This window comes from Coffea arabica, chromosome 4c (assembly GCF_036785885.1).
Source record: "Coffea arabica cultivar ET-39 chromosome 4c, Coffea Arabica ET-39 HiFi, whole genome shotgun sequence".
NCBI classification, from domain to species: Eukaryota; Viridiplantae; Streptophyta; class Magnoliopsida; order Gentianales; family Rubiaceae; genus Coffea; species Coffea arabica.
Genome location: NC_092316.1, coordinates 7,845,783 through 7,868,360, shown reverse-complemented (window position 1 = coordinate 7,868,360; position 22,578 = coordinate 7,845,783). Strand labels below are relative to the sequence as shown.

Sequence of the window (22,578 nt, the reverse complement as noted above, 5' to 3'; positions counted from 1 at the left end):
ATTTATCAGCCGAACTTGAGAGGATGGCAATATCCTCCAGGCTCTAGAGGTTGCAGACTGCTACGAGAAGGGTTAGAATCCTCTAGGCTCTACCTAGCGACGTGGTTTGAGGTTTTTACTGCTGGGGCAATTCATCTTTTCTTTTCAGTAAACTATACGGTGCTCTATTCCATCTGCTTTCTAATCGTTTTGCTCTGAGAGTAAGTATAGAATTGAGGATGTTTTAGTCCTAATAATGAATGGTTAAAAGGTTTTGAACATTGGTCCAGTGCCCCTCTTTGGGTTGTGGGTGTTGGTGAGGGTTCAAACCTCATCTGCAGCGAACAAAATCTAAGGATTGTGCCAGAGCATTTTTTTGATCTAGTTGAATTTGTATATTCATTAGTCTCCTTCCGCAGTTTCTTTAGGTTCCTCTTCTCTTCTAGATTAGGATGGAATAGGTTATACAAATGTATCGCTGCTGACAAAAAAAAAAAAAAAAAAGAATGGTTAAAGGTTTTGAGATCAAGTCCTCCTTTTCTCCTTGCCTTTTTAATCTCTCTCTCTCTCTCTTTCCCTGTTTAAAAAAAGAAAATTCAAGAAAGTGTGATTTATATCTATCGCCTTTGTAGTATTGCCCAACAATCAGTAGGTCCCTTGACTTTTAGAAAATAACAATGAACCCCGCTGCCTTGATATCTATCTGCCCTGTAGTTTTTCTCATTGACCAGTGGAGCCCTTGAGCTTTCGAAAATAACAGCAAAACCTCAATGACTTGACAAATGCTAAAAGGTGTTAACTGGATTTTTCTAGGCAATATTCTGGGAAATTAGCCCTCCCTCTTATATGGACAAAATTAACCTATCCTAGGTGAATATGAAAATCGTTTAACCATAAAATAATAGCCAAGAAAGAGGGGGGAAAAATCTTAAAATGAAAAAATTTGCAATACAAAATGGAAAGAAAATCAAACTGTGTTGTTTTCTAGCCACATGACCAAAACTCGCCACCATCTCAACCCTGCTAACTCCTCAACCCTAAAATCTCTTTTTAATTTTATCAACAATGCAAACAAAAGCCTTGAAATAGATGCATCTGCTTTTTCTGTAACTCAATATCAATACCCAACTCAAAAGCACCTCCAATAACCACAATCAATTTTCTAATAAGAAGAGCATAAGCCATAGAAATAGATGCATCTGCTTAGCGATTGATGATGCAAGGATAGGCTTTGGTTCTTCCAAATTGTTGGGGACATGAAGATGGATTTCTGACTTCACTAGTTTGCTTGCATCTGCCAATGGCAAACAACATCTATTGGATTTCACAATTCACTGGCATAGGCATGTATAAATGATGTATCCAAACCCATCAAATAAAAATTGGAAGATGCAAGGCTTGTGGGTAATGAAGAAGAAGGAAACATGATAGTCACAGGAGACGGTTGGGGATTCATCCAAGAGTTATTTTAATGGAGTTTGTGATGGAATGGGTTATTGGGATTCATCCAAGGTTGTCCTTTGTTTTGATAATTTGATTTTTTTTTTTAAATTTTTAATTTTTAACTAGATGGGCTTTTGTTACTTTCTTGGATACTCTCCAACCTAAATAGCAAATTGAAGTAAGGCAATTAAAGATTTGGAGGGGCAACATTGAGAGTTGATAAAAAATTTTGAAGTGAAAGGGGATTACCGTTATTTTTTAAAATTCAAGGGGTCCGCTAGTAGTTTGGCCAAATCATGAGGGAGGTAGATGTAATTAACCCTTTAGGAAAAGGTCTTAGAAAAGCATCCTATTTTACTGTGGTATAACTTGTCAGTATATGGCTCAGCCCAAATGACAGAGAATTAACGGACAAATATTCGATAAATATCTTGAAAAGATTACCCATAAAAATGCTACCATAACAGACAGACGCAAAACTAATCTAGTTTTGGAAATGAAAAGTTCTTTTTCAGAGAATCATTGATTGCAAATAGTGTTTTACCAATGAAAGCAAGAGATTTTTTCAGTCAAGCTTGCTGCACGGAGACCACTGAAGAAAAGAATAAATGCTGAATTGCTCACCATGGATTCTTTCCACAAGGCTCAACTATTTCACGTTGGGGAAAGATAAAAGCTTAGTTTTGCTCATAGGAGAGATGAATTCTTTTCTTGGCTTATCATTTTTATTTCCCACGGTTTGGCCCAAGGAATGTTCTTTCTCTTCCTCATGCGATCTAAATCCTTGCCAAAGACTTCATTTCCACGCGCAAGGCTTTCCCTCCAAACCCCATATATATATATATATATATGGATGGTGTTTTCCTGATGGATATGCGAAAGAGACAGGCAACAAAATCCTACTAGTCCTCAGCTTTGAACCATTGAAAAAAAGAAGCAAATAAAAACCATTTAGTCGATAGTTTCCCAATCAATGGCTTTTGCAGTGGTAGATGGTCTCATGCCTGACGCGTTAAGGCAGAGTCGGTACCATATGAAGAGATGCTTTGCCAGGTGATAATCAAGTCTTCATCATTGCGATTTTCTTTATTTGGTTGCAAATCTTTACCATGCAGAGTTCTAACTTCTTTCGGTGTTTGGCACTTGAATTTGGAAAAATGTAAATAAAACGTATTGTGATTTCTGAAGGTTTACTAGCATGGGAACGAGGCTGATGAAACACCAGCATTTGATGGAAGAGATGGAGAGTGTAATCGTGGACAGGGCTGAAAGAGCCAAGGTTTTGGAGGTATCACTTGGTGAAATCCTGAGTTCCACGCAGGTAAAAGGAAATTTATCTTTTCGACTTGACTGTCAGCTGATCAGCTCCCTGCCAAAAGCTCCACAACAAGCAATCGCAACTGATCTAACTAGTTTTCTGGTTAAATTTGCAGGAAGCGGCTGTTGTACCGCCTTATGTTGCTTTTGCAGTGAGATACGGTTCTGGATGCTTCGACTATGTTAAGGTGAATGCCGAGGATCTATCAGCTAATAATATTACTGCAACCGAATACCTGAGACTAAAAGAAATGATCTACGATGAAAACTGGTAAGCAGGACATAGCAGAGAAATAACACTGATGAGTTAGTATTGCAATTTTGAGAATATAACTCATTATGAAATCAGTTTTTGAAGTTCGTGACATGGTAATGTCTTCATCTACAGGTCAAAGGATGAAAATGCTCTGGAACTAGATTTTAGAGCATTTGACTTTGGTATTCCACGTCTGGCACTCACTTCTTCAGTTGGCAAGGGAATTAGCTACATCTCAAAGTTCATGGCTTCAAAGTTCATTGGTGATCCTGAGAGTGCTAAACCATTGGTCGAATACTTGCTAACTCTTAATCACCAAGGAGAGGTTGGCAATTAGAAAAAGTTTACGCAATTGTCAATGCCAACTCTTCCTGAAACAGTGCATTTAGAGCTGACTATAACATTCTACTTTTTAACTTCTCAAAATTGCAGAATCTGATGATCAATGACACCCTGAACACGGTGACAAAGCTTCGAACCGCACTGATTGTTGCTGAAGTTTTTCTCTCTTCCATGGCAAAAGACACACCTTATCAAAACTTCGAGCAGAGGTAGACTTTGCTGCTTTTAATACAGTTATGATAATATACCCGCTTTTAGAATCTGAATGTTATTTGATTACTTGGATGATCCAGGCTTAAAGAGTTTGGTTTTGAGAAAGGTTGGGGGGATACTGCAGAAAGAGTCAAGGAAACAATGAGGATGCTTTCTGAGATACTTCAGGCTCCAGATCCCCTAAACGTGGAATCACTTTTCAGCAGGCTTCCAGTTATTTTCAACGTTGTAATCTTCTCCATTCATGGGTACTTTGGCCAATCAGATGTCCTAGGTTTGCCCGATACTGGAGGCCAGGTGCATATTTGTATCAACATTTTTTTCCAACTCATTGCTCCCAATAGCATCAGTAACTAGGTATTGGTTTTGATAATGCAAAATGAAGAGTGGTTTTGTACTTATCTGTTACATTGAAAAGGTAGTCTACATTCTGGACCAAGTAAAAGCTCTAGAGGAAGAATTACTTTCAAGGATCAAGCAACAAGGCTTGAATGTGAGGCCTCGAATTCTAGTGGTAAGCATGGGTGCAATTCAGGCTGATATTTGTGGGTGGCTACAACTACAAGACTGCTAAATTTTCAACTTCTCGCATGTGGGCAGGTCACTCGTCTCATACCAGACGCACAAGGCACAAAGTGTAATCAGGAGATTGAGCCTATCATTAACGCCAAACACTCCCATATTGTTCGTGTCCCTTTTCAAACTGAGAAAGGGGTTCTCCGCCAGTGGATTTCTCGATTTGATATATATCCGCATTTGGAGAGATTTGCCCAGGCAAGTGATTAATCTGCCTTCATTTGGGACATATTCTTGATCATTTTTTTTTATCAGTTGTTTATTACTTTCTATCGCTTCTCTGCCTTGTTTTTAGGATGCTGCTGAAAAGGTCCTAGAACTACTGGAAGGTAAACCAGACCTTATCATTGGGAACTACACAGATGGAAACTTAGTCGCATCTCTAATGGCCAGAGAGCTTGGAGTAACTCTGGTTGGCCATTTTGATTAATCATTTATATACTTCCGGATCTGTGACATTGTGTTTGTCAGAAAATTGTGGAACATCTAACATGGAAAAGTTTCAATTAGGGAACAATTGCTCATGCACTTGAGAAAACCAAATATGAAGATTCTGATATCAAATGGAAGGAATTTGATCAAAAGCACCATTTTTCTTGCCAATTCACTGCTGATTTAATAGCAATGAATGCTGCCGATTTTGTAGTTACCAGCACATTTCAAGAGATTGCTGGAAGGTTAGTCTGTTAAATACCATTTACGTTCCTGGAGACACAATAGGTCACGAGGGGCTCAAAGTAAAGATGGCCAGAACTAACCTTTTCTTGTTCTTTCATAATCCAGTAAAACCAGGCCTGGACAATATGAAAGCCATACGGCATTCACAATGCCTGGGCTGTATCGAGTAGTTTCAGGCATCGACGTCTTTGACCCAAAATTCAACATTGCTGCTCCTGGAGCTGATCAATCTGTCTACTTCCCCTTTTCTGAGAAAAAGAAGCGATTCACCTCGTTTCATCCTGCCATCGAGGAGCTACTGTACAGTAAAGACAACAACGATGAGCATATGTAAGTCTTTTCCCTGTATCCGCAAAATAAGTCTGTTCTACCTAATTTTGGCACTAAAGCTGAACTGCTTCTGGAACAGTGGAGTTCTTGCAGACCGGAAGAAACCAATAATCTTTTCAATGTCAAGAATTGACATAGTGAAGAATATTACAGGACTGACAGAATGGTATGGAAAGAACAAGAGGCTCCGAGATTTGGTAAACCTCGTTATTGTTGGGGGATGTTTCGATCCTTCCAAGTCTAAAGATAGGGAAGAAATGGAAGAAATTAAGAAGATGCATACTTTAATTGAGAAATACCAACTCAAGGATCAAATGAGATGGATTGCAGCTCAGACTGATAGAAACAGGAATGGTGAACTTTATCGATGCATTGCTGACACAAAGGGAGCTTTTGTTCAGCCTGCATTGTATGAAGCCTTTGGATTGACAGTAATTGAGGCCATGAATTGTGGATTACCTACTTTTGCCACCATTCAAGGAGGACCGGCTGAAATAATTGTGGATGGAGTCTCAGGCTTTCACATTGATCCTTACAATGGTGATGAGACAAGCAACAAGATTGCTGATTTCTTTGCAAAGTGTAAGAAACATTCTGGACACTGGAACAGAATGTCTGAAGAGGGCCTCAGGCGCATATATGAATGGTACAATTAGATGAACCTTTAATATCTGAAGAATATTCCATGACTCGTGTTATTAGAACTACTTTCTCATCCATCGAATCTTTTGTTTTAATTGTTCCAGCTATACATGGAATATCTATGCAAAGAAAGTCTTAAATATAGGATCCACCTATGGCTTCTGGAGGCAATTCAAGAAGGAACAAAAGAATGCTAAGCTTAGATACATTGATCTGTTCTACAATCTGCAGTTCAAGAAGATGGTAAGCTGTCTGCACTAATACCATTTGCGCAGTGAAAATATAGCTACAGATGACTTATTTATGTATATTATACTAGGCTCAGGACATGGCCATCAAAAGTGAAGAAAGCCAACAAATTCCACCAACAGAAACTGCACAGCCCGAACAACCAAAAGAAGAAACAGCTCCCAAACAACCAGAATCAGCACCAGAAGCACTAAAAGAAGTCCTTCCAGAACCAAGGCATGTTAAACTCATCCCTCTCTTTTACTACATTCCTTGTAATTTGAAGCACCCTGAAAGACTAAAAACTATGCACAAAACACGATGGCTACTCCACGTTACACATTCAAATTAATAGAATCGAACCAATTGCAGTTTGCACCTCTACACTTGAAGCATTTCAAAAATGGGAAAAAAAATAAATATAAAAACAATTCGGCTCACAATAGAAGATGAAGTGTTAGATTGGATGGATAGAAAATTGCTTTGTGTGTGTAACAAGTTAATGAGATGATAATTTGACAACCATTACTGCCTTTTATTCTTTAGCCAAAGGGACCTATTATCATAGTTGTGTTTTGCTTAAACTTGTAACAGCATAGTTGAGGAGGCTGAAAAAGATAAAGAGCGGCAGAAGCAGCTTGACGAAAGTATTACAAGAACTGAACCTGCATCATGTCCCTACTGCAGTTGGCTGTGCTTATGCATCTCTACTTCTATCTTACTTTATGCCTTGATAAAGTTGTATGGTGGATTAACTGATGGTGCATCTTCTACGCAAAATCCATGATTTGGTGTCACAATTCCGTCTTCAATTGTAAACTAAATAAACTAATCAATCATATTCAATGCCAACAATAGTATTTGATTTCCCTTCTTTCTGTGTTTTTTTTTTTTAAAACTATTTTATGATAGTCTCTTCCCACAAAATTCCTTTCTTGGTGTTTATTGGAGTTATGCATGTGTAATCTTGCATATCGTATGTATGACATTTCCCCAGTGTTATTAGACCCGGATCGGACTGGTATGACCATGAACTGACCTTCTTTTCAAGTTGGTGTGTAGTATAAAATCGCTTTGGTAAAAAATCAGTTAAAATCATTAAAAATCGGCTACACCAGTGACCCAAGTTTATTGGTTGATTCAATTCTCAAACTTTTCTTTCTTGTTTTTTCCAAACATAATTTGAGTTACTTAGATTGTAACACTTTCATTTATTAATAGAAATAAAAAAATGTCACCTATTTAGTGTAAATATCAAAATCACTTGCTTTCCTAAATGATCTCTAAATCAAGATATTTTTATCCTTATGATCTCATTAATTTAGCATCAATGATTTCAACTTGCATTAATTTGTTTTAATTTAGTTTTTTAAGTAGTTTTGGAGAATGGACATATTTTAACCAAGAATTTACATTTTTATACATAATTATTAGGTGTATATTTGATTGAAAGCTAATATTTTTGGAACATTTTGAAATTATGTCTTTTTTCTTTAATCTAAAAATTTAATTTCAATATTTTTGAAACTTATAAAAATATAAAATAATTATAATATCATGCTGACGTCTTGAGAATGATCCGACCAATCTGATCAGTTGACCTCTGACCCAATAGTTTAGCCAATTCGCTGCTGTCCAGTTTGAGTTTTACACCATTGTATTTCTCGGTGGTATTAAATTCAACCTCCATAACGTAATTAGCATTCGTTGGAAAAGAATCTAAATCGTGTACGAGGGCTTGGTTTCAGTTTGTTCAAATGAAAAGGCTTAAGAGCCATCTATGGATTATCTAATAATAAATGTTTTATGAATTGAAATTACGTTTTGGCACCAATTGAACAAAGGAAAATGTAATCGTAGTTCACTTTTTATTAATCACAATTTGGCACCACAATTTGTTTTATCATATAATTTAATAAATGAAAATCATATAATATAAATGATAATCAGAGTGCGACAAACAAAAGGCGGAGTGAATTTGTTGTTGGTTTTACCTTTTTTTTTTTTTTTTTTTGAATTGGGCTGATTTGTTAAAAAAATTAGTTGTAAGTGAGGGTAGTGAAATTCTTAAAACCTCGGGGACGGCAGTGAAACTGTTAGAAACTTTTGAAATTAATGTCTTTTTTCTTTAATCCAGTCTTTAAAAGGTAAATTACACGACATTTTAAAACGGAGTCCCAAGGCTAAGTCCTAGCCATAGAGGTTTCTGGCCTCCCGTTAAACCCTAAACCCATTAACCTCTACCTCCGCTACACCACCGGGCACCACCAGCAATCGCCGCCGCGTAGACGAGCTGAAATTATCACGGTACCTACTTAATTACTGATTTAATTATAAATTATCTCTTACTTTGATCATCATTAGACGGTTGAAAACCTCTTCTGCTCAATTTTTTCTTCGCATTTGCATTTTGGAACTTTGTTTTTCGCTTTTTATATGGCCAAATGGTTTCTTTTAATAATTATGTTAGCTGCAGTAATCTTTCATTCCTCCTCAATTTCGGTAACGTTCGTGGTTGGATTCACTGCTGGGCCAAGTAAAGAACTGGGAGGGTGAAAGGAGAGAATTTTGTTTTTGTTTTTGTTTTTTTCCCCTGTCACAGAATCTGCAAAAGCCAAAATGAGCTTAAAAGTTGCGTTGATTTTGCAGAAAATGCCACGAAAACCCAGGAGGCGCCGGCAACGACCCGTGAGTTTTTCTCCATTTGGTCGCTCAATGGCTTTTCTTTATCCTACCAAAAAGATGAAGCACCAAATTTTGGACTCTGTTATTAAAGACAAGTCTGCTCGCAGCACTTCAGGTTGTTCGAAAATTTCTACTTGTCCTAGTAGAATTTAGTGTCAGTAGTACTATAGTTTTCTGGTTATGTAGCTTGGAATTTTATCCTAAACGATATCAAAAATGAATTCAGATGTGGAAATTTCGGCTAATGGGGTGGTAAAGGATGGTACATTTCAGAATCATGGTGAAACCTCAGATTCTTCGGATGATGGAGAGTTTGATGTAAGCAATTCATCTTTAAAAAACTAGTTTCATTATTATCAGATGCATCTATAAAGTTGTAAAACAATTTCTAATCCATTTTAACTATAAACCTAACTATGTGTTGTGTGATCATCAATTACGAGTAATATATCCTTTGGGATATTTTATGTCCCATGAATAAACTGCATTCAATTTCTGACTTATAAACTGCACTCAAGTGAGTTGACGTCCTTTTGACATTGTAATTCTTCTCTAAAGGGAGTTGTCCAAGCAGATTTTTCATTCTTTGATCCAAAACCTGATGATTTCAATGGAGTGAAGGTCCTCCTTCAAACCTACATGGATGATAAGCTATGGGATTTAAGTGGCTTTGTAGATTTGATATTGGGACAAACTACCGTCGGGACAGTTGTCAAGATAGAGGATGATGAAGATGAAGGAGTTTATGCTTTTGTTACTGCTCTTAATATGGGAAGATACAAGGCAAGTTAAAGTACGAGTTTAAGTTGTCTATGCAGTTTGTAGCCCAAATACTGTGGCGGATCATTTTTGTATAGATATTGTGTTACATTTTTTAATGTCAAAAGTCAAGGTTCCTCAGTTTTCTTCTCTAGTCTTAAATTTCACTTCTGAATTATAGGACTAATCAGAATAACCTCAATATTGGAGGTCATGTATATTGAAACTGCATTGTCAAAGAGTTTAAGTAATAATGCTCTGGTCATTGCAGGATCATAAATGTATGATCGAGCTGAAGGAATTTTTGCTTAAGTCATGCAAAGAGGATTCGGTCTCTAATTTGAGGTCTCTTTTGGGAGAGAAGGCACACGATGTCGGACTATTGGTATCCCAACGTGTAGTTAATCTTCCTCCTCAGCTTTTGCCTCCCCTTTATGATGCTTTATTTGATGAAGTCTCATGGGCAACAGAAGATGAGGTTAGATAAGAAATCTGTGTAAATGGATGAGCTTGGTTGGATATTCTGGTAAATTGCTACAAAATGTTTTTTCAGTGGTTTGAGCTTTGCGTTTTTCTGCTTTCTGAAGCCAACAGAGGAGCTCCAAAAATCCTTTTGTTTTAAGTCTTACCTAATGATCAGCAAAATCTACAAGGTATGCTTCTTTAACATTTCACACTCCAGCTCTCACTTTGTTTTGATTGTCTAGAAGATTCTGAGTTCTCTTTTTCTGACTTTGTATCTGGATCGGCGACTGTAGCATAAGAATGCAAACAAGAAAATGGGGAAGAGTGGAGATAGGGAAGAAGATATAATATATAGCAAGCCAGAAGATGAACTTTTTGATCAGGTACCAATGGTTTTCTATCTTCGCTCATTCTGTGCTTCGAACATGGCACCTGACTTTTTCTCCAAATTAATATTCAGCTGAGCTCCTGGTCCTTCGGTTTCCCGTTACACACTCAGCAGGTGACAGCTAATGAGGTTAGTAATCCTGCTGGCTGAGTTTAATGATTCATGTCATTGATTTTTTGCTTATTGACTCCTTCACGGTGTGTTGTTTACACTATTGTGTATAATTTCTAGTTGCACATTCAGGTCTTATTCAGTTGGCTTCCATGTTTTGGCCTACTTTCTAATTTGGCTATTTAAGGATGTGCGAGCAGCATCTTATTTCAAATGATTAGACAAATTTATGAACATTGAACAATTCTCATGGTAACTGTTGCAATGATAAGTCGATTGGGTTGTTTTAAGGTGGGTGATTTGCAGATTAAGTATGGTTGAGCTTAAAAGATGCTCTCTTGACCTCTTTATGTACTCTTTTACTCAGGACATAATAGTAATACTTCTTTTCTGGTGGGAAAAAGTTGAGCAATCCAAACTCTTTTAACAGTTGGTAATTTATTGATAATGTTAATCAAATTCTTCTGTTTGTCTTGCGAACAATCTTGGGACAGCACCAAAGGGACATGAGGCTAATAATCATTGGATAGAGGAACTAGTTGTTTGGAGAATGTCTGCTAGCTCTAAAGTTTGTGTGATTTCAAGTAAGCATTGGTTTACTGTTCTCCTCCTTTTGGTGCACAAGTTGCAGTGTTGGATGGAGGTAGAGAGCATGCTTTTGGCTGTTCTTCTTTGATCTCTTGAGGAAAGGAAGTGATCATTTCTGAGTGTGTGAAATAATTACTTTGAACATGACTTAAATTTTGCTTAATGTTTCCAATGCCCAAAGAATACAAATAATTCTGCTCGTTTTTTCATTTTTGTTTAATTTTTTTGACATAATAGTTCAGTCTTGTACGATTGAGTGATATAGCAATTACTTCTAGTTGTGTTATGTAGTCCACTCTTCTCCTAACAGTTACCCTGTATTTTCTCATTGTTGCAGCTAAAAGATTACCGCCCTATGGGTTTAGTCATGGCTGTTGATGCAAGTAAAGTTGGCATATTCCGGAAGCAGTTGCATTCTTTGATTGACGAATCATGACATCAAGGTTCCAAGACTTGCACACGGCCTGCTGTTCTCACCTCCCTGGACTGCTTGTGGAAGTGAGAAGTGGCTGTTTCTTTCATTTCAACTATTCTGCAGAAACAGGCCAAGATGGTATTGGAGACTACATTCAGGAAAGAGTTGTAACCTGTATGGTCCGTGTGGCAGAATTTTTTGTATTGCTTGATACTTGTAGATGTCATACTGGATGCGATTGTTTTGAAAAATGCGTCACACCTGATCATGTTGTAAATTGGCTTGAGTGCCTCAAATTTTGTTTCACGTCTATTTAAGGTTTTCTTCCCCTTTTCCCTTCGAAGTAATCGAAGTACTAAATAGTTATCACCTTTTCATTTTCTGTTTTCTTTTGAGTTTTACGATTTTGGAAATCATTAATGAGTTTGTTTGGATAAGAGTTTATTTGGATGATTTATTTGAGATATTTACTGTAGCACTTTTTGTGATGTGATGTATGTGAGATAAAAAGGTGATTGAGAAGAGAAAAAGGTGATTGGAATTTGTGAAAATAAATTTTGCAAACCAAATTTGGCTTGTCCAAACAAACTCATTCATTCTGCAAAGTTGATTTCATAAATCTAAAGCTATATAAGTTAAATAAACCAAAGAAAAAAGTAGGTCATTTGCCATTTATTGGGGTGGTTTTTTTTGGTGGTTGTTTTGGGGATGTTTCTGTGTGTGTGTGTTGGGGGGGGAGGGGGGGGGGGGGGGCGCTGGGAACCCATTTGTCTAGGCAGACACGAAGGACATAAAAGACCTAAGGCTCTCGTCTTCCACCCCACTTCAGCCAGGTCCCAATTCCCAACTTTGCCAGGTTCAATCGCGCCGGCGTCGTCTCCTATCGATTATGGCAGCAGCAGCATCAACATCAACCATCACCAGAGTGCCCGTGGCAGCTTGTAGTAGCATTTCTTTTTCTGAAACGAAAAGACGAATTCAACCTACTCGACTGACAACTACCGATAGAATAAGACTCCCAGCACAACGATTCTCTCGAACCCCGAAATGTCATTTCACGACAGTATCGTGTCTCCCTCCTGCGCCGCTGCCGTTGTCCAAAACCCATTTCAATCCCTCCACCAGGCTCTTTGTCAGCGGTTTGCGCTCTCTCCTCACTCTCATCTTTCCCGCTGAAATGTCCCAAACAGGATTATTACTGTTGGTTTTATGATGTATATTTTGTTACAGGGCTGTCGTTTCGTACCACAGAGGAGAGCTTGACAAATGCCTTCAAAGCTTTTGGCGAGCTCTTAGAAGGTGAGAAGGGCTGCAGAATTCTCAAATCCCAATAAATAGTCTTTTTCTTTTCTGTTTTCCTGGTATATACGACTAGTAATTGCTGCTAGCTTTTTTCTTTTCTTTTTTTTTTTGTGCAGTGAACTTGGTAATGGATAAAATCGCTAATCGACCGAGAGGTTTTGCATTCATTCGCTATGCTACGCAGGAGGAATCTCAGAAAGCCATTGAGGGGATGCATGGCAAGGTACTCTAAATTTGTTCATCAAGTGTATTTGTATTGTTGACTCGGATGAAATATTTTTCTGGTTTGTGTATTTGGTGTATGTAATTTATCTTTCAGTTTCTGGTCCACTTCTGGTTTTTGAACTATTAGGTTTCGGAGGTATGCTAGAACATTTCATTAGTAGTTCAATATAGGAATGTTGGCATTAGGTCTTGGGTCGTCATAGACTCAAGACTCATAAGTTACTTCAGCTTGACCTGAAATTTGGCAACTGCAAAGCTCTGGGTTATACACCCAAATGTTAATATGTTTACTGGAACCAATTGACATATTGTTGGTTTTATTGGTGTTAATGAACTGAGGAAACCGATTTTGTAAGGTTGACTTTAATCGATGCCTCTTAGAAATCGACTTCTTGAATCTTCTTCTTCCTCTGCGACAGATTTTCTTAATTCCCAAATTTTCTCCGCTCTTCCCTCTCCTCAGCATCCATCAACCAATATCACTTTGCCTGCAATCTACTCTAATATCTTTATCATTGTTATTTTCAAATTTCAAGGTGTCGGGATTAGGCTGACACAGCTGATGAAAGTAGGCACATCTGCCGTGGTAGTTTGATATTGACGGTGGTGGTACAGAGGGAATTTGTACACATGCTGAAGGAGCGTAGGGAGTTTTGGATAAAGAGGAATAAGATTAGCAGCAGAAGGAGGAGAAGACCGGAAAAGAAAAATATTAGGATTAGGAATAGGAATGAAACCAACAATCTTTCTCTTTTCATTGGCGATAAAAATATTAATATTTGGATAGTCATTGAGGAAATTGTCTGGACAAAAACTCAATATAGATATGTCAAAATAATATGACACTGGGACCTTGTGCTGTTATAACAAAGTTTTCTCCGCATGTAAATGGTTAAAAGTTATTTTTTTTTTGAGCAAATGATTTAAAAGTTTTGCCATTCTCAATCTTGCTTGTTCTTTTTTTTTTTTTTAAAAGCAAATGTGACTAGAGTTTCCAAATTCTGTACACACTGGAATGGAGTCAGATTTGAATGCACTTGTGATCCATTGTTTTGCTGTCCAAGTGTTGGAGAGGCAGAGTACAGGCAGCCTTTTGAGTTTCATGCTATTCTGTGCTTAAAGACGGCTGTTTCAAATGCTGTAATATTGAAAGGTTTCAGCTTTGAGCTGTCTTCTCGCGGTAGAATTATCTAATCTTTCTCTATCTTGGTCTATCTTGTTGGGAAGAAAATTTGGAGCATTTAATAGGCACGTCTATGTGAAATTTTTGGCATCTGGGGTCTGCTGATGCATAAAGAATGCAAATCTTTTGTGACTAACACAAATGGCATCCACTAAATTTGCAACTCTACAGACATATGATGCTTGAATATGACTTTGGCTCCGAGTAGACTTCAATACATGATATCAATGCACTCCCTGCATATTCTACATGATGTCTTCCACCTGTTTGGTTATCAAATCTTGTGTACTCTTTCTAGAAGTTATGATCTAGAGCTCTTTGATACACTGTTGACATCCTTTGATATGAAAGTTGCCTAGTGGGAGTGAAAGTTTTTCCTGACTCGAAGTTTACTTACAAACACCTTCTCAGTTCCTGGATGGCAGGGTAATATTTGTTGAATTTGCTAAAAGTAAATCAGAGCTTCGCCAAAGCCTCAAGCAAAAGCCAAAATTGACTTGATGGGTAAGATATATGATCACACTGGATTAGGCCCCAAAGCCCTGAATCTTTTTGAAGAAACGTCTCGGAAGACTGGCTGAACCTGTGTGTTTACAACTACCAACCTGCAGTCAAATTCAACTAGCAACATCGTTTAAGAATCCCCAAATAATGGAAGATGTGAATGATATCTAAGCCAGCTATTTGAGATGTAAGCTGCGATTCCTGGCCATGTCTACTCTTAGCAATCTGAATGTCATTTTACCACGTTCCACATGGTGAATTGGTTGTATGTGGGTAGAAGAGCAAAAGGGAATCATCAAATTTCTCTCCAGACAAGCATTTACAAAGTTGAAATAAACACTAGAATTTGCTGGAGTCCAGGCAAGGTTTTATATGTGATCATACACGTTCTTCTCTGTCTCCCTAATCGAGTAATTTTGATGTTTATACATGCTGTACCAGTCAGTTTAACAGTTTCCCTTGATAGAATTCAATTACAGCAAAGCGGATGTAGCGAATTTAAATATTTTTACGAGATCATCTAGAGAATCAGTGAACCATTGGTTACTGTAGCAAGTAACGTTTCTGGTGAAGACCAAGGACATAGCTTTCTTCACTCTTTTCCTTTGAAATGGACATACCTCCTGCTTGCTGCATATTAGCATTTGGAAGCAATACTTCTAAATTGTGACTTTAAGCAACTAAAGAGCAACTTGGCAGTAGGTGAACCTGCAAATCAAAGGAAGCACACTTCAGGAGAAATTTGCCATTTGTGTGCGACTCAATCCTCTGATTTCAGAGCTATTTTCTATTTTAACACCTCTCTAGTGTTTCATGGAGGCAAATAACGTTGCTTGAGATGTCAGGAAATGCCAAAGCCTACCACTACCCTTCCTGTTTTTATGGCTGAATGTCTATGTTAAATGCTGAACTTCGGTGTTAGGCAATGCTTAATTTTCATAGTAGTATAGTCTATCCACGAGTTAATCAAGTTGACAGTTGAGACTTGAAAATATGGTCCTCTTTTTCGGCTAATGTAATATACCTCACAGTGGGCAAGTTATGGCTTTATGTGCATACCAACCAGGAAGTACTTGTAAACATAGACACCTCTTGTTTGAGCTGATGCTGGTCACACGTACTCTGTATCTGACAGGGTAGGATCAGGCCTTTAATGCAATAGAGTTTCAACTACTCAGTCATTCATCAGGCCAGCAGCCCTTTGTGGTCACCATTAAGCACTCAAGTCTGGGTGGTCAACCCTTACCTTCCACCAATTTGTTACTATACATGACGACTTTCAGTGGATTTCTCGTGGAATTTCTACTCGTTGACTCTCTCTCCCACTAAAATAGGTTATAAAAATATTACCGTTGCAAAAAAAGAAAATGTCAATCTTCAGCCTTCACTTGCTAGAAAATCTGAACTTCATCATCAGTCACTTATGGTTTGAGCTAATTCTGGTCCCATGTACTTTGAATCAGACAAGGTAGGATAAGGATTTTAATGCAATAATGTAATTGGACAGAGGATTATTTAGGATAATTTTTCGGAAAAAAAAATATTGTAACGTTTTTTTTTATATGATATATGCAAGTTAAGAAAGTGATTGGAAAATGTGTTGATCGTGTAAGGAAATAAAATTTGGACAAACAATCTCCGTCCAAACAAATCCGTGCAATGCACGGGGATATCTTTGAGTCAGACTTTTTTTAATAAATTATTATCTCCAAAGTGAAAGGGACATGTTATAATTACTTTTCTATATTACAATATGAAAAAGGCAAATAATTTAATGAAGCAAAATATTACTTAGAATCTCCTTCAAAATCAAGCTCTATAAGGGTTGTTCAAAATATGACTGAGAATGTCTGAACTTCATCATTCATTTCTTCTGAATGGCTTTTCAATGAAAATGGTCCAACTGCAAATAAGTTTTTCAATCTGCTGATATTCTCCATTTTTCCTGATTTGGGAAGACGACCCTAATTATGTCTGCGGATATTCAAACAGCAATCGGTCCACTTAAATACCTTTCATGCTGCCTAATTGTACCGTCAAAGTTTCCTCCTTTTATCAAACCAAATAATTTCACTAGTTGCTGACAATCTTGGCCTTCAACCTTTTACCTAGACGATGCACAATAGCATCCACCCAAACCCAACCTAGAGAGGAGAAGGAACGACAACTGGAGAGACATTATTATTATTATCTTCAACTATTATTGTTCATGTGGTCCTGTACATATTAATCAAGTCAAAGCTGCACGATGTTTTCTAAACCTTATATTCTAGACGACCAACAACCGTTCTTGCCCCTTGTCCGTCGCAAACCAGCCACTGGTTTCCCTTGCAACAAATACAAGCTTTTCCACTATAAAAGCTGTCATATTGTGCGTTGCAACAGTTGGGTAGTCAAGCAGGCAGGCACGGGCTCTTACTTCCATCACAACTTTTCTCATAGATGATAGATCACTTCAGAGCCTATCAAACTTGAAAGGGCTAACATCTTTCAGCTTATATAGCAAGAGCAGCAAGAGGATGAATAGAATTTAAGGAGAAACAAATTTAGAAAAGAAGCAACCCTACTTACAACATGGAAGCTGTATCAATTCCAGGAAGAAATGTTATTGATAGATTCACAGTTACAAATATTTTCCTCAGGTTACAGTTAGATGTAGAAAGAAGAAATGAAAAGCATTACAGAAGTCAGTAGGCATCATTGTTAAAAAGAAAGACTTATGAACACGTCTTGATGAATTTACCAAATTCATTATCTGACAGATCAATGAAAAATCACTTGTCGGAAGCCATTCCCTTGTTGGCGGCGCTTCCTGATCACTGTGAAAAAGCATAGCTTATCTGACTCTGATTTTCAACAGAATATCCCACCAATTGGTAGCATCTTGAAGATCTTCTCATACATGAAACTGTTAATTCTCTGCACATCACCTGAATTAGCGCGTCAATAGGATCGGAACCCTCTATAAAAATGAATTAGCCCAGATAAAACTGAGAAATTCTGAAAAAAGTGCTTCATGGGAATTAGGATATAACCGAAGGCGCTATGAGCAAATACGGGCTCTTTGGCCCTCCCGCTCCTCAGCTGCAACAAGAGATGATGTTGCATCTCTCTCTGCCAAACACCTTTTGTATGGCACAAACCCTTTGGTAGACCTCTGTCTCTCAACATTACCTAAATTTTTAGATTGAATAGCATTAAAAATTTTCTGCCCCCTCTTGGCTGCAGTAACCAACCCATCGTTCGAACCAGTTAACGATATTTCCCTTTGAGATTCTTCATTCTTGACAGCCCCTTTATATGGATTATTCCCAAAATTCTCTATAGCTGTTTGATTGCTCAAAGAAAGATTTGGCAACAGTGGACCATGAGACCAAGTCCACATCGGTATCATATGGGGAATGGAACCCAGTTGTCCAAAATCCTCACTTACTGCATACTGTGGTACTAAGCAAGCCACTGGGGTAATGCAGCTCGGAACCAACGACAAATTAACCTGTGAATCTATAGTATTTTCTGCAGAACCTATCATATGGCGGCCATTTCTAATGTCTAATTTCTCTTTCATGGAGTGGGAAGGGGATAGTTCAGAATTCTCAGGTGCTGATGAAGACAACTTTTGATTCTCTTTAATCTCTACAGTTCTTCCAAACAACTTAATTGTTGCCGGAGCTTGTTCAAAAGCTGGATCTTCAGCAGGACATGCTCTACCAAATGTCAGCAAATCGAGTTCCTGAAACCACAAATCAAATGAATATAAGAAACAGTTAAACTCAAAAAGAACTAAATAGGCATTAGTAGACTAAACAACCAGAATATAGGAATAGGAAAATAATAGGTTTTGCTGCGGTACCATTGCTGATTCATCATCCTGGGTTGCAGAAGTAGCCAACAGGATTGCATGACCATATTCTTTCTCTTCCTCAACAGATGAGTCAGATGTCATGCATTCATTATCATTTTCAGTTAACTGAACGATAGCAGAGTGTGCATCATCAGTAGTATACGACACTGGCGAAAGGTGAGACCTTTGCGGCTCAGAAGATGGAGATCCACTTGTATCCGATCCAAGTGCAGACAGAACTGAAGTAGGTGACCTACTGTTCCTTTCTTCACCCGACCTCTTGAATGGAGGAGCTTGTTCAGGTTGATGTGGATCATCTAGCGTTGTTTTAGTAACGTCCGTCACTTTACGAGGGTAAGGATGAGCAGGTTTCTTCTTGGGCCGAGGAGGAGGGATTTCAATTGGATTAAGGGAACCCTCACATTCATTAGAATCACGTGCAACCTGTTAGAAAGGAAAATCTCGGTCAACAATCTGAAAGATACGGCATCACCTCTGCCTCATCACCTTAGAGTAATATGAACCACAGAGAAACGAATCAGCCAACTTGCTTATCAAAGTGTGAATATGCATAAAACTTATTAAAGGATCAGTTTAAATACAACACCAACCTTGGCAAAAAACTTCTGAGCATGGCTACGAATCTGAATAGCAGTTTTTGTGCCTACATGTTCTGCATCGCCAGAATAGTATTTAGACAAGTTTAACATACTACTTTCCACTTAAGGTCCAGGCAGCCTATTCACTTGTTTGCTCTACTCTTTAGGAAAGATTATCGAAAACAAGCAATCAAAGAAGGGAAAAACATTGTAATGCAGCTGAACAACCCTGTTCCATACTCACCTTCTATTTGGCGCCAAGCACGACCATACAGCTTTAGAGCTTCAAGAAACCTCTGGTGTTCTTCCTCTGTCCATTTTTCTCTTTGTTTTTTGATGGTATATGGCTTCCTCACCTATTGTATATAGGCACTAAACATCTAATTATGAAGAACTGAATAATTTTGGGAGCCAAAATGAGCAAAGGAGGGTAAACAGTTTAGCAGCATCATGGAAGGGAGAAAGACCTTTAGTGCATATCCATTTCCCATTTCAGTTAAGGCCTGAGTTTGAGCTGCTGTAGTTTCCAAATGAGCCCGCATACCCAAAGATACATCATGGCTAGTGCCTTCAATTAGATCCTACAAAATAGGGCATAAAAACTTCAGATTTTTGAGATGCAATTCAAACCATACATCAATCCAGAAAAGATCCATCCTGCCCCACTTATTTACCCAATTTGGACAGACCACATAAGCTATGAAGTGCCTCCAGTGATAGCCTTTTGCAATTTCCCCAACAAAAGCTCCCCCGTTTCTACCGCATCAAGCGATCCACTTTCCCAAAAGGCCCAAGAATACAAGCGAAAAATCCTCAACATCCCCCTATGCTCTAAATTTCTTTAGTTTACAACAGCATCCTCTCTCCTAACATAATCTCCTGGTCTCAAACTAGATTATATAGCCATCTATTCTCACAAAAATTGTACCACAATCAAACCGAAACTAAAGCTAGCTGAACTACTTAACCACTATAAACTCATAGCCTCAGAATGAAAAAGCTAGCCTTCAATTCCAATTCACAAGCCTTTTAATCAAGATAACTTTTATTCAGTGTTACAGAAGTCAATTCAAGAATCAAACTTTTTCCAAGAAAGCAATTTATCTTCTAGCTGTAATATCCAAAATAATTAGCTCAAAACTAAAATAACCACACCATTGTCCATAAAGCGGCTGACCAACCAATCCCAATTAGTAACCAATATCTCTATTCAATTGAAACATTCTTCGCAACCCTTTTAACAATTCATGATATTCTCCACAAATCATGGGATAATTTTTTTTTTTTTAAAATAAAGAATAGAAAAGCAGCAGAACCAAATCTTGTAAAAGAAAAGGTAATACTGCTCAAAACACTGTACATATAAAGAAAACTTACAGGAGCCTCAGCCACCATTTTCTTCTTCAAGAACTACTAAAAATGGAAAATGGGTTGCCGTAAACAAGTCAAAGATGAAGGCTGAACAGGCAGAGAGATCTTGAAAGCAGAGATATGAGTGGTGAATATATGAAAGATGAACCAAAGAAAGAAATATACAGAGTAGGAGGGAGGGGGGCAGCTGGGGTGGTGGGATTGTGACGTGCCAAGTAGGACGCTTGAATTGGAAATCTAATTTTTTTTTTTCAAAAGAAATCTATTAATGGAAAATAGTAAAATAACAAATGGAAATTTCAAGAAGGTAGAGTAGGAATTAGGAAAGAGATCTTGTGGCTGAAATCAAACGGGACAACTACCACGTGTCAGACAATGCTATGGCTCCCAGTCTTTTTCTGAGTTTGCAAGCACAAGTCTTCTTCAGCTCTCATATGTTTTTCTCCTGGCCAGTGGCCTCTAGACTTCAGGGAGGCAAGGGAAGTAAGTTAGGGTCCATTCCTGGAGTAAGATATTATTAATTAATTAATAATAATCTTTGTCTTTGGACGATATATTTCCCACTGTCTTAAAGACACAAATGCAGCTGCCCACTAACGTCAAGAAAAGTGTTTGTGGAAGATATTCAACCAGCCAGCAATTTTCTGACCCCACTAACCAATCCCTTAACAAGTGGGCTTTTTTTTTTTAATTACCTTTTTTGGTGTTTGGAAGAGAACATTTATAATTTTTTTTTTTTTTGTAAATCTTGGAGATGCTGATTTTTTTTTTGTTTAATTTGTCTAATGGATGTCCTAGGTACTCGTTAAGTAATTATTATATTTTTGATAATATATGATTAATTAGAAAAAAAATATAAGTGAGGGTAGACAAGATTAAATAGGAAAAACGTGTAAATATAAGAAAAAATAATAATTATTAATATATATATGTGTGTGTATATATATATATATATGATAAATTAGGTGAATATTAGGTGTGTTAACAAGTATCTGATAAGAAATTCTTTTTTTTTTTTGCATACTAGTTTATTCAGGTATGCCCAAAGAGTAAGATTTACGAGTGTAGCCAAGGTACAAAACTTAGGAAATATATGGCTTAAATGTCCATCAAAATGTCTGAGGTTTGAAATTGAAGGACACTTTTTCAAAAAAAAAAAAAAATGAAGGCCATAAATATGGTCAAAATCTATTTAGTGGTTAAAGCTGCGGCCGGGCAAGGTCAGGAACAGCTGGATTCAATTAATAATCATTCCCCATAAATTGTGTGTCTCTTATCATCCGTCCTATATATGTAGCTCCTCAACAAAAATTTACTCCCTCCCTTTTTTTATAACTTTTTTTATAACTGACGTTTAAGAAATTTGCTCTTAAGTACTTTTATCTTTCATTGTATTATTTCCATGCAGCATTAATTATTTTTTCATAATTTTATCCTTTTATCTCTCTTTACCAATACAGGGCTCTTAATTACTATTCCTAGTAATTATTACTTCTCTCTTTGCTTTTGACTTAATAAAACAGCATCATTTAATACTCTAGTGAGAGAAAATATGAGTGAATTAGACAATTAATGAGGGTACAAAAAGAAAATAGTGTATAGATTTAAACAATTAAAAACTTTTCTTAATTGGCGTGCAAAACCTTGAACGTCAGTTATAAAAAAAGGGAGGGAGTATATGCATTAATGAACAAAAACCAAGTCCCAACTCTAGTATTATGATAAATAGCATGAACTATCGTCGAAAAAAGTGATTGACTGTGAGTGGAGCGACACAGAATCTTATTTGTTAATATGACCAAAAGTTCTTGAGAAATTAACTTGAAATGTATAGTGTGTCGATAATATTATACACATAAAACTTTAGACGCTTATACAACACATACATATCTTATGTGTATGTGAATATGTACGGCATTTTGCGATATATAATGTTTTCAACAAATTACAATCATATGAAAATTTTCCTAGCTTTAATAGCAAAATTACTAAATTACACAATAGCATATTATTAGAGATTTTAGGTTCAAATCTTTCTTTTCCTTTGCATTTCTTAAATCGACTCTCTAACAAGATTGAAGATATTGCGTGTCGATAATACCATACACAAAAATCTTAGATCATGACTTTAGTTA

General features: G+C 37.3%; 4 protein-coding genes across 8 annotated transcripts; 3 read left to right on the top strand and 1 right to left on the bottom strand.

Moving 5' to 3' along the window:
* Positions 1–1,945: 1,945 nt before the first annotated feature.
* On the top strand, positions 1,946–6,878 carry LOC113739771 (sucrose synthase 7). Its single transcript, XM_027267095.2, has 15 exons — positions 1,946–2,475; positions 2,611–2,743; positions 2,856–3,010; positions 3,128–3,320; positions 3,428–3,546; positions 3,631–3,847; positions 3,969–4,064; positions 4,151–4,324; positions 4,422–4,538; positions 4,637–4,803; positions 4,910–5,134; positions 5,214–5,780; positions 5,881–6,019; positions 6,096–6,241; positions 6,599–6,878. The coding sequence occupies exons 1-15, from the start codon at positions 2,396–2,398 to the stop codon at positions 6,789–6,791; spliced, it is 2,721 nt and encodes a 906-aa protein (XP_027122896.2). The 5' UTR covers positions 1,946–2,395; the 3' UTR covers positions 6,792–6,878.
* A 1,274-nt stretch (positions 6,879–8,152) lies between these two features.
* LOC113739772 (protein BCCIP homolog) lies at positions 8,153–11,758 on the top strand. The gene is made up of 9 exons (XM_027267099.2): positions 8,153–8,311; positions 8,654–8,804; positions 8,916–9,007; positions 9,248–9,472; positions 9,720–9,926; positions 10,036–10,101; positions 10,207–10,296; positions 10,374–10,430; positions 11,338–11,758. Exons 2-9 carry the CDS (start codon positions 8,657–8,659, stop codon positions 11,434–11,436), a joined length of 984 nt encoding a protein of 327 aa, XP_027122900.2. The 5' UTR covers positions 8,153–8,311; positions 8,654–8,656; the 3' UTR covers positions 11,437–11,758.
* Positions 11,759–12,078: 320 nt separating this feature from the next.
* On the top strand, positions 12,079–15,112 carry LOC113738381 (organelle RRM domain-containing protein 6, chloroplastic). Of its 4 annotated transcripts, none has more exons than XM_027265561.2 (4): positions 12,079–12,554; positions 12,646–12,714; positions 12,834–12,940; positions 14,537–15,112. In XM_027265561.2, the coding sequence occupies exons 1-4, from the start codon at positions 12,305–12,307 to the stop codon at positions 14,624–14,626; spliced, it is 516 nt and encodes a 171-aa protein (XP_027121362.1). In that variant the 5' UTR covers positions 12,079–12,304; the 3' UTR covers positions 14,627–15,112. The 4 variants fall into 4 exon arrangements, with proteins under 4 accessions (XP_027121362.1, XP_071901922.1, XP_027121363.1 ...); XM_072045821.1 differs by having other exon boundaries at positions 12,149–12,554; positions 14,551–15,112; XM_027265562.2 differs by lacking the exon at positions 14,537–15,112 and adding an exon at positions 13,479–13,861 and having other exon boundaries at positions 12,149–12,554.
* A 2,099-nt stretch (positions 15,113–17,211) lies between these two features.
* LOC113710448 (protein REVEILLE 7-like) lies at positions 17,212–20,642 on the bottom strand. 2 transcript variants are annotated; one of them, XM_027233459.2, is made up of 6 exons: positions 20,450–20,642; positions 19,540–19,653; positions 19,317–19,428; positions 19,085–19,146; positions 18,483–18,917; positions 17,212–18,362 (listed from the first exon to the last, which is right to left on the bottom strand). In XM_027233459.2, the coding sequence occupies exons 1-6, from the start codon at positions 20,465–20,467 to the stop codon at positions 17,673–17,675; spliced, it is 1,431 nt and encodes a 476-aa protein (XP_027089260.2). In that variant the 5' UTR covers positions 20,468–20,642; the 3' UTR covers positions 17,212–17,672. The 2 variants fall into 2 exon arrangements, with proteins under 2 accessions (XP_027089260.2, XP_027089261.2); XM_027233460.2 differs by lacking the exon at positions 20,450–20,642 and adding an exon at positions 19,747–20,440.
* Positions 20,643–22,578: the final 1,936 nt, after the last annotated feature.

Excerpts from the sequence above, each read along its gene's own strand:
- LOC113710448 (XM_027233459.2), bottom strand. Across the intron at positions 19,429-19,539 it reads GAAATGGATATGCACTAAAG|GTGAGGAAGCCATATACCAT; the intron begins GTCTTTCTCCCT and ends TATATACAATAG. Across the intron at positions 18,363-18,482 it reads AGGATGATGAATCAGCAATG|GAACTCGATTTGCTGACATT; the intron begins GTACCGCAGCAA and ends TTGTGGTTTCAG.
- LOC113738381 (XM_027265561.2), top strand. The coding sequence starts at position 12,305 with ATGGCAGCAGCAGCATCAACATCAACCATCACCAGAGTGCCCGTGGCA. Across the intron at positions 12,555-12,645 it reads CACCAGGCTCTTTGTCAGCG|GGCTGTCGTTTCGTACCACA; the intron begins GTTTGCGCTCTC and ends ATTTTGTTACAG. Across the intron at positions 12,941-14,536 it reads TTGAGGGGATGCATGGCAAG|TTCCTGGATGGCAGGGTAAT; the intron begins GTACTCTAAATT and ends ACACCTTCTCAG.
- LOC113739772 (XM_027267099.2), top strand. The coding sequence starts at position 8,657 with ATGCCACGAAAACCCAGGAGGCGCCGGCAACGACCCGTGAGTTTTTCT. Across the intron at positions 10,102-10,206 it reads TGATCAGCAAAATCTACAAG|CATAAGAATGCAAACAAGAA; the intron begins GTATGCTTCTTT and ends CGGCGACTGTAG. Across the intron at positions 10,431-11,337 it reads AGCAGGTGACAGCTAATGAG|CTAAAAGATTACCGCCCTAT; the intron begins GTTAGTAATCCT and ends TCATTGTTGCAG.
- LOC113739771 (XM_027267095.2), top strand. The coding sequence starts at position 2,396 with ATGGCTTTTGCAGTGGTAGATGGTCTCATGCCTGACGCGTTAAGGCAG. Across the intron at positions 2,476-2,610 it reads ATGAAGAGATGCTTTGCCAG|GTTTACTAGCATGGGAACGA; the intron begins GTGATAATCAAG and ends TGATTTCTGAAG. Across the intron at positions 2,744-2,855 it reads AAATCCTGAGTTCCACGCAG|GAAGCGGCTGTTGTACCGCC; the intron begins GTAAAAGGAAAT and ends TTAAATTTGCAG.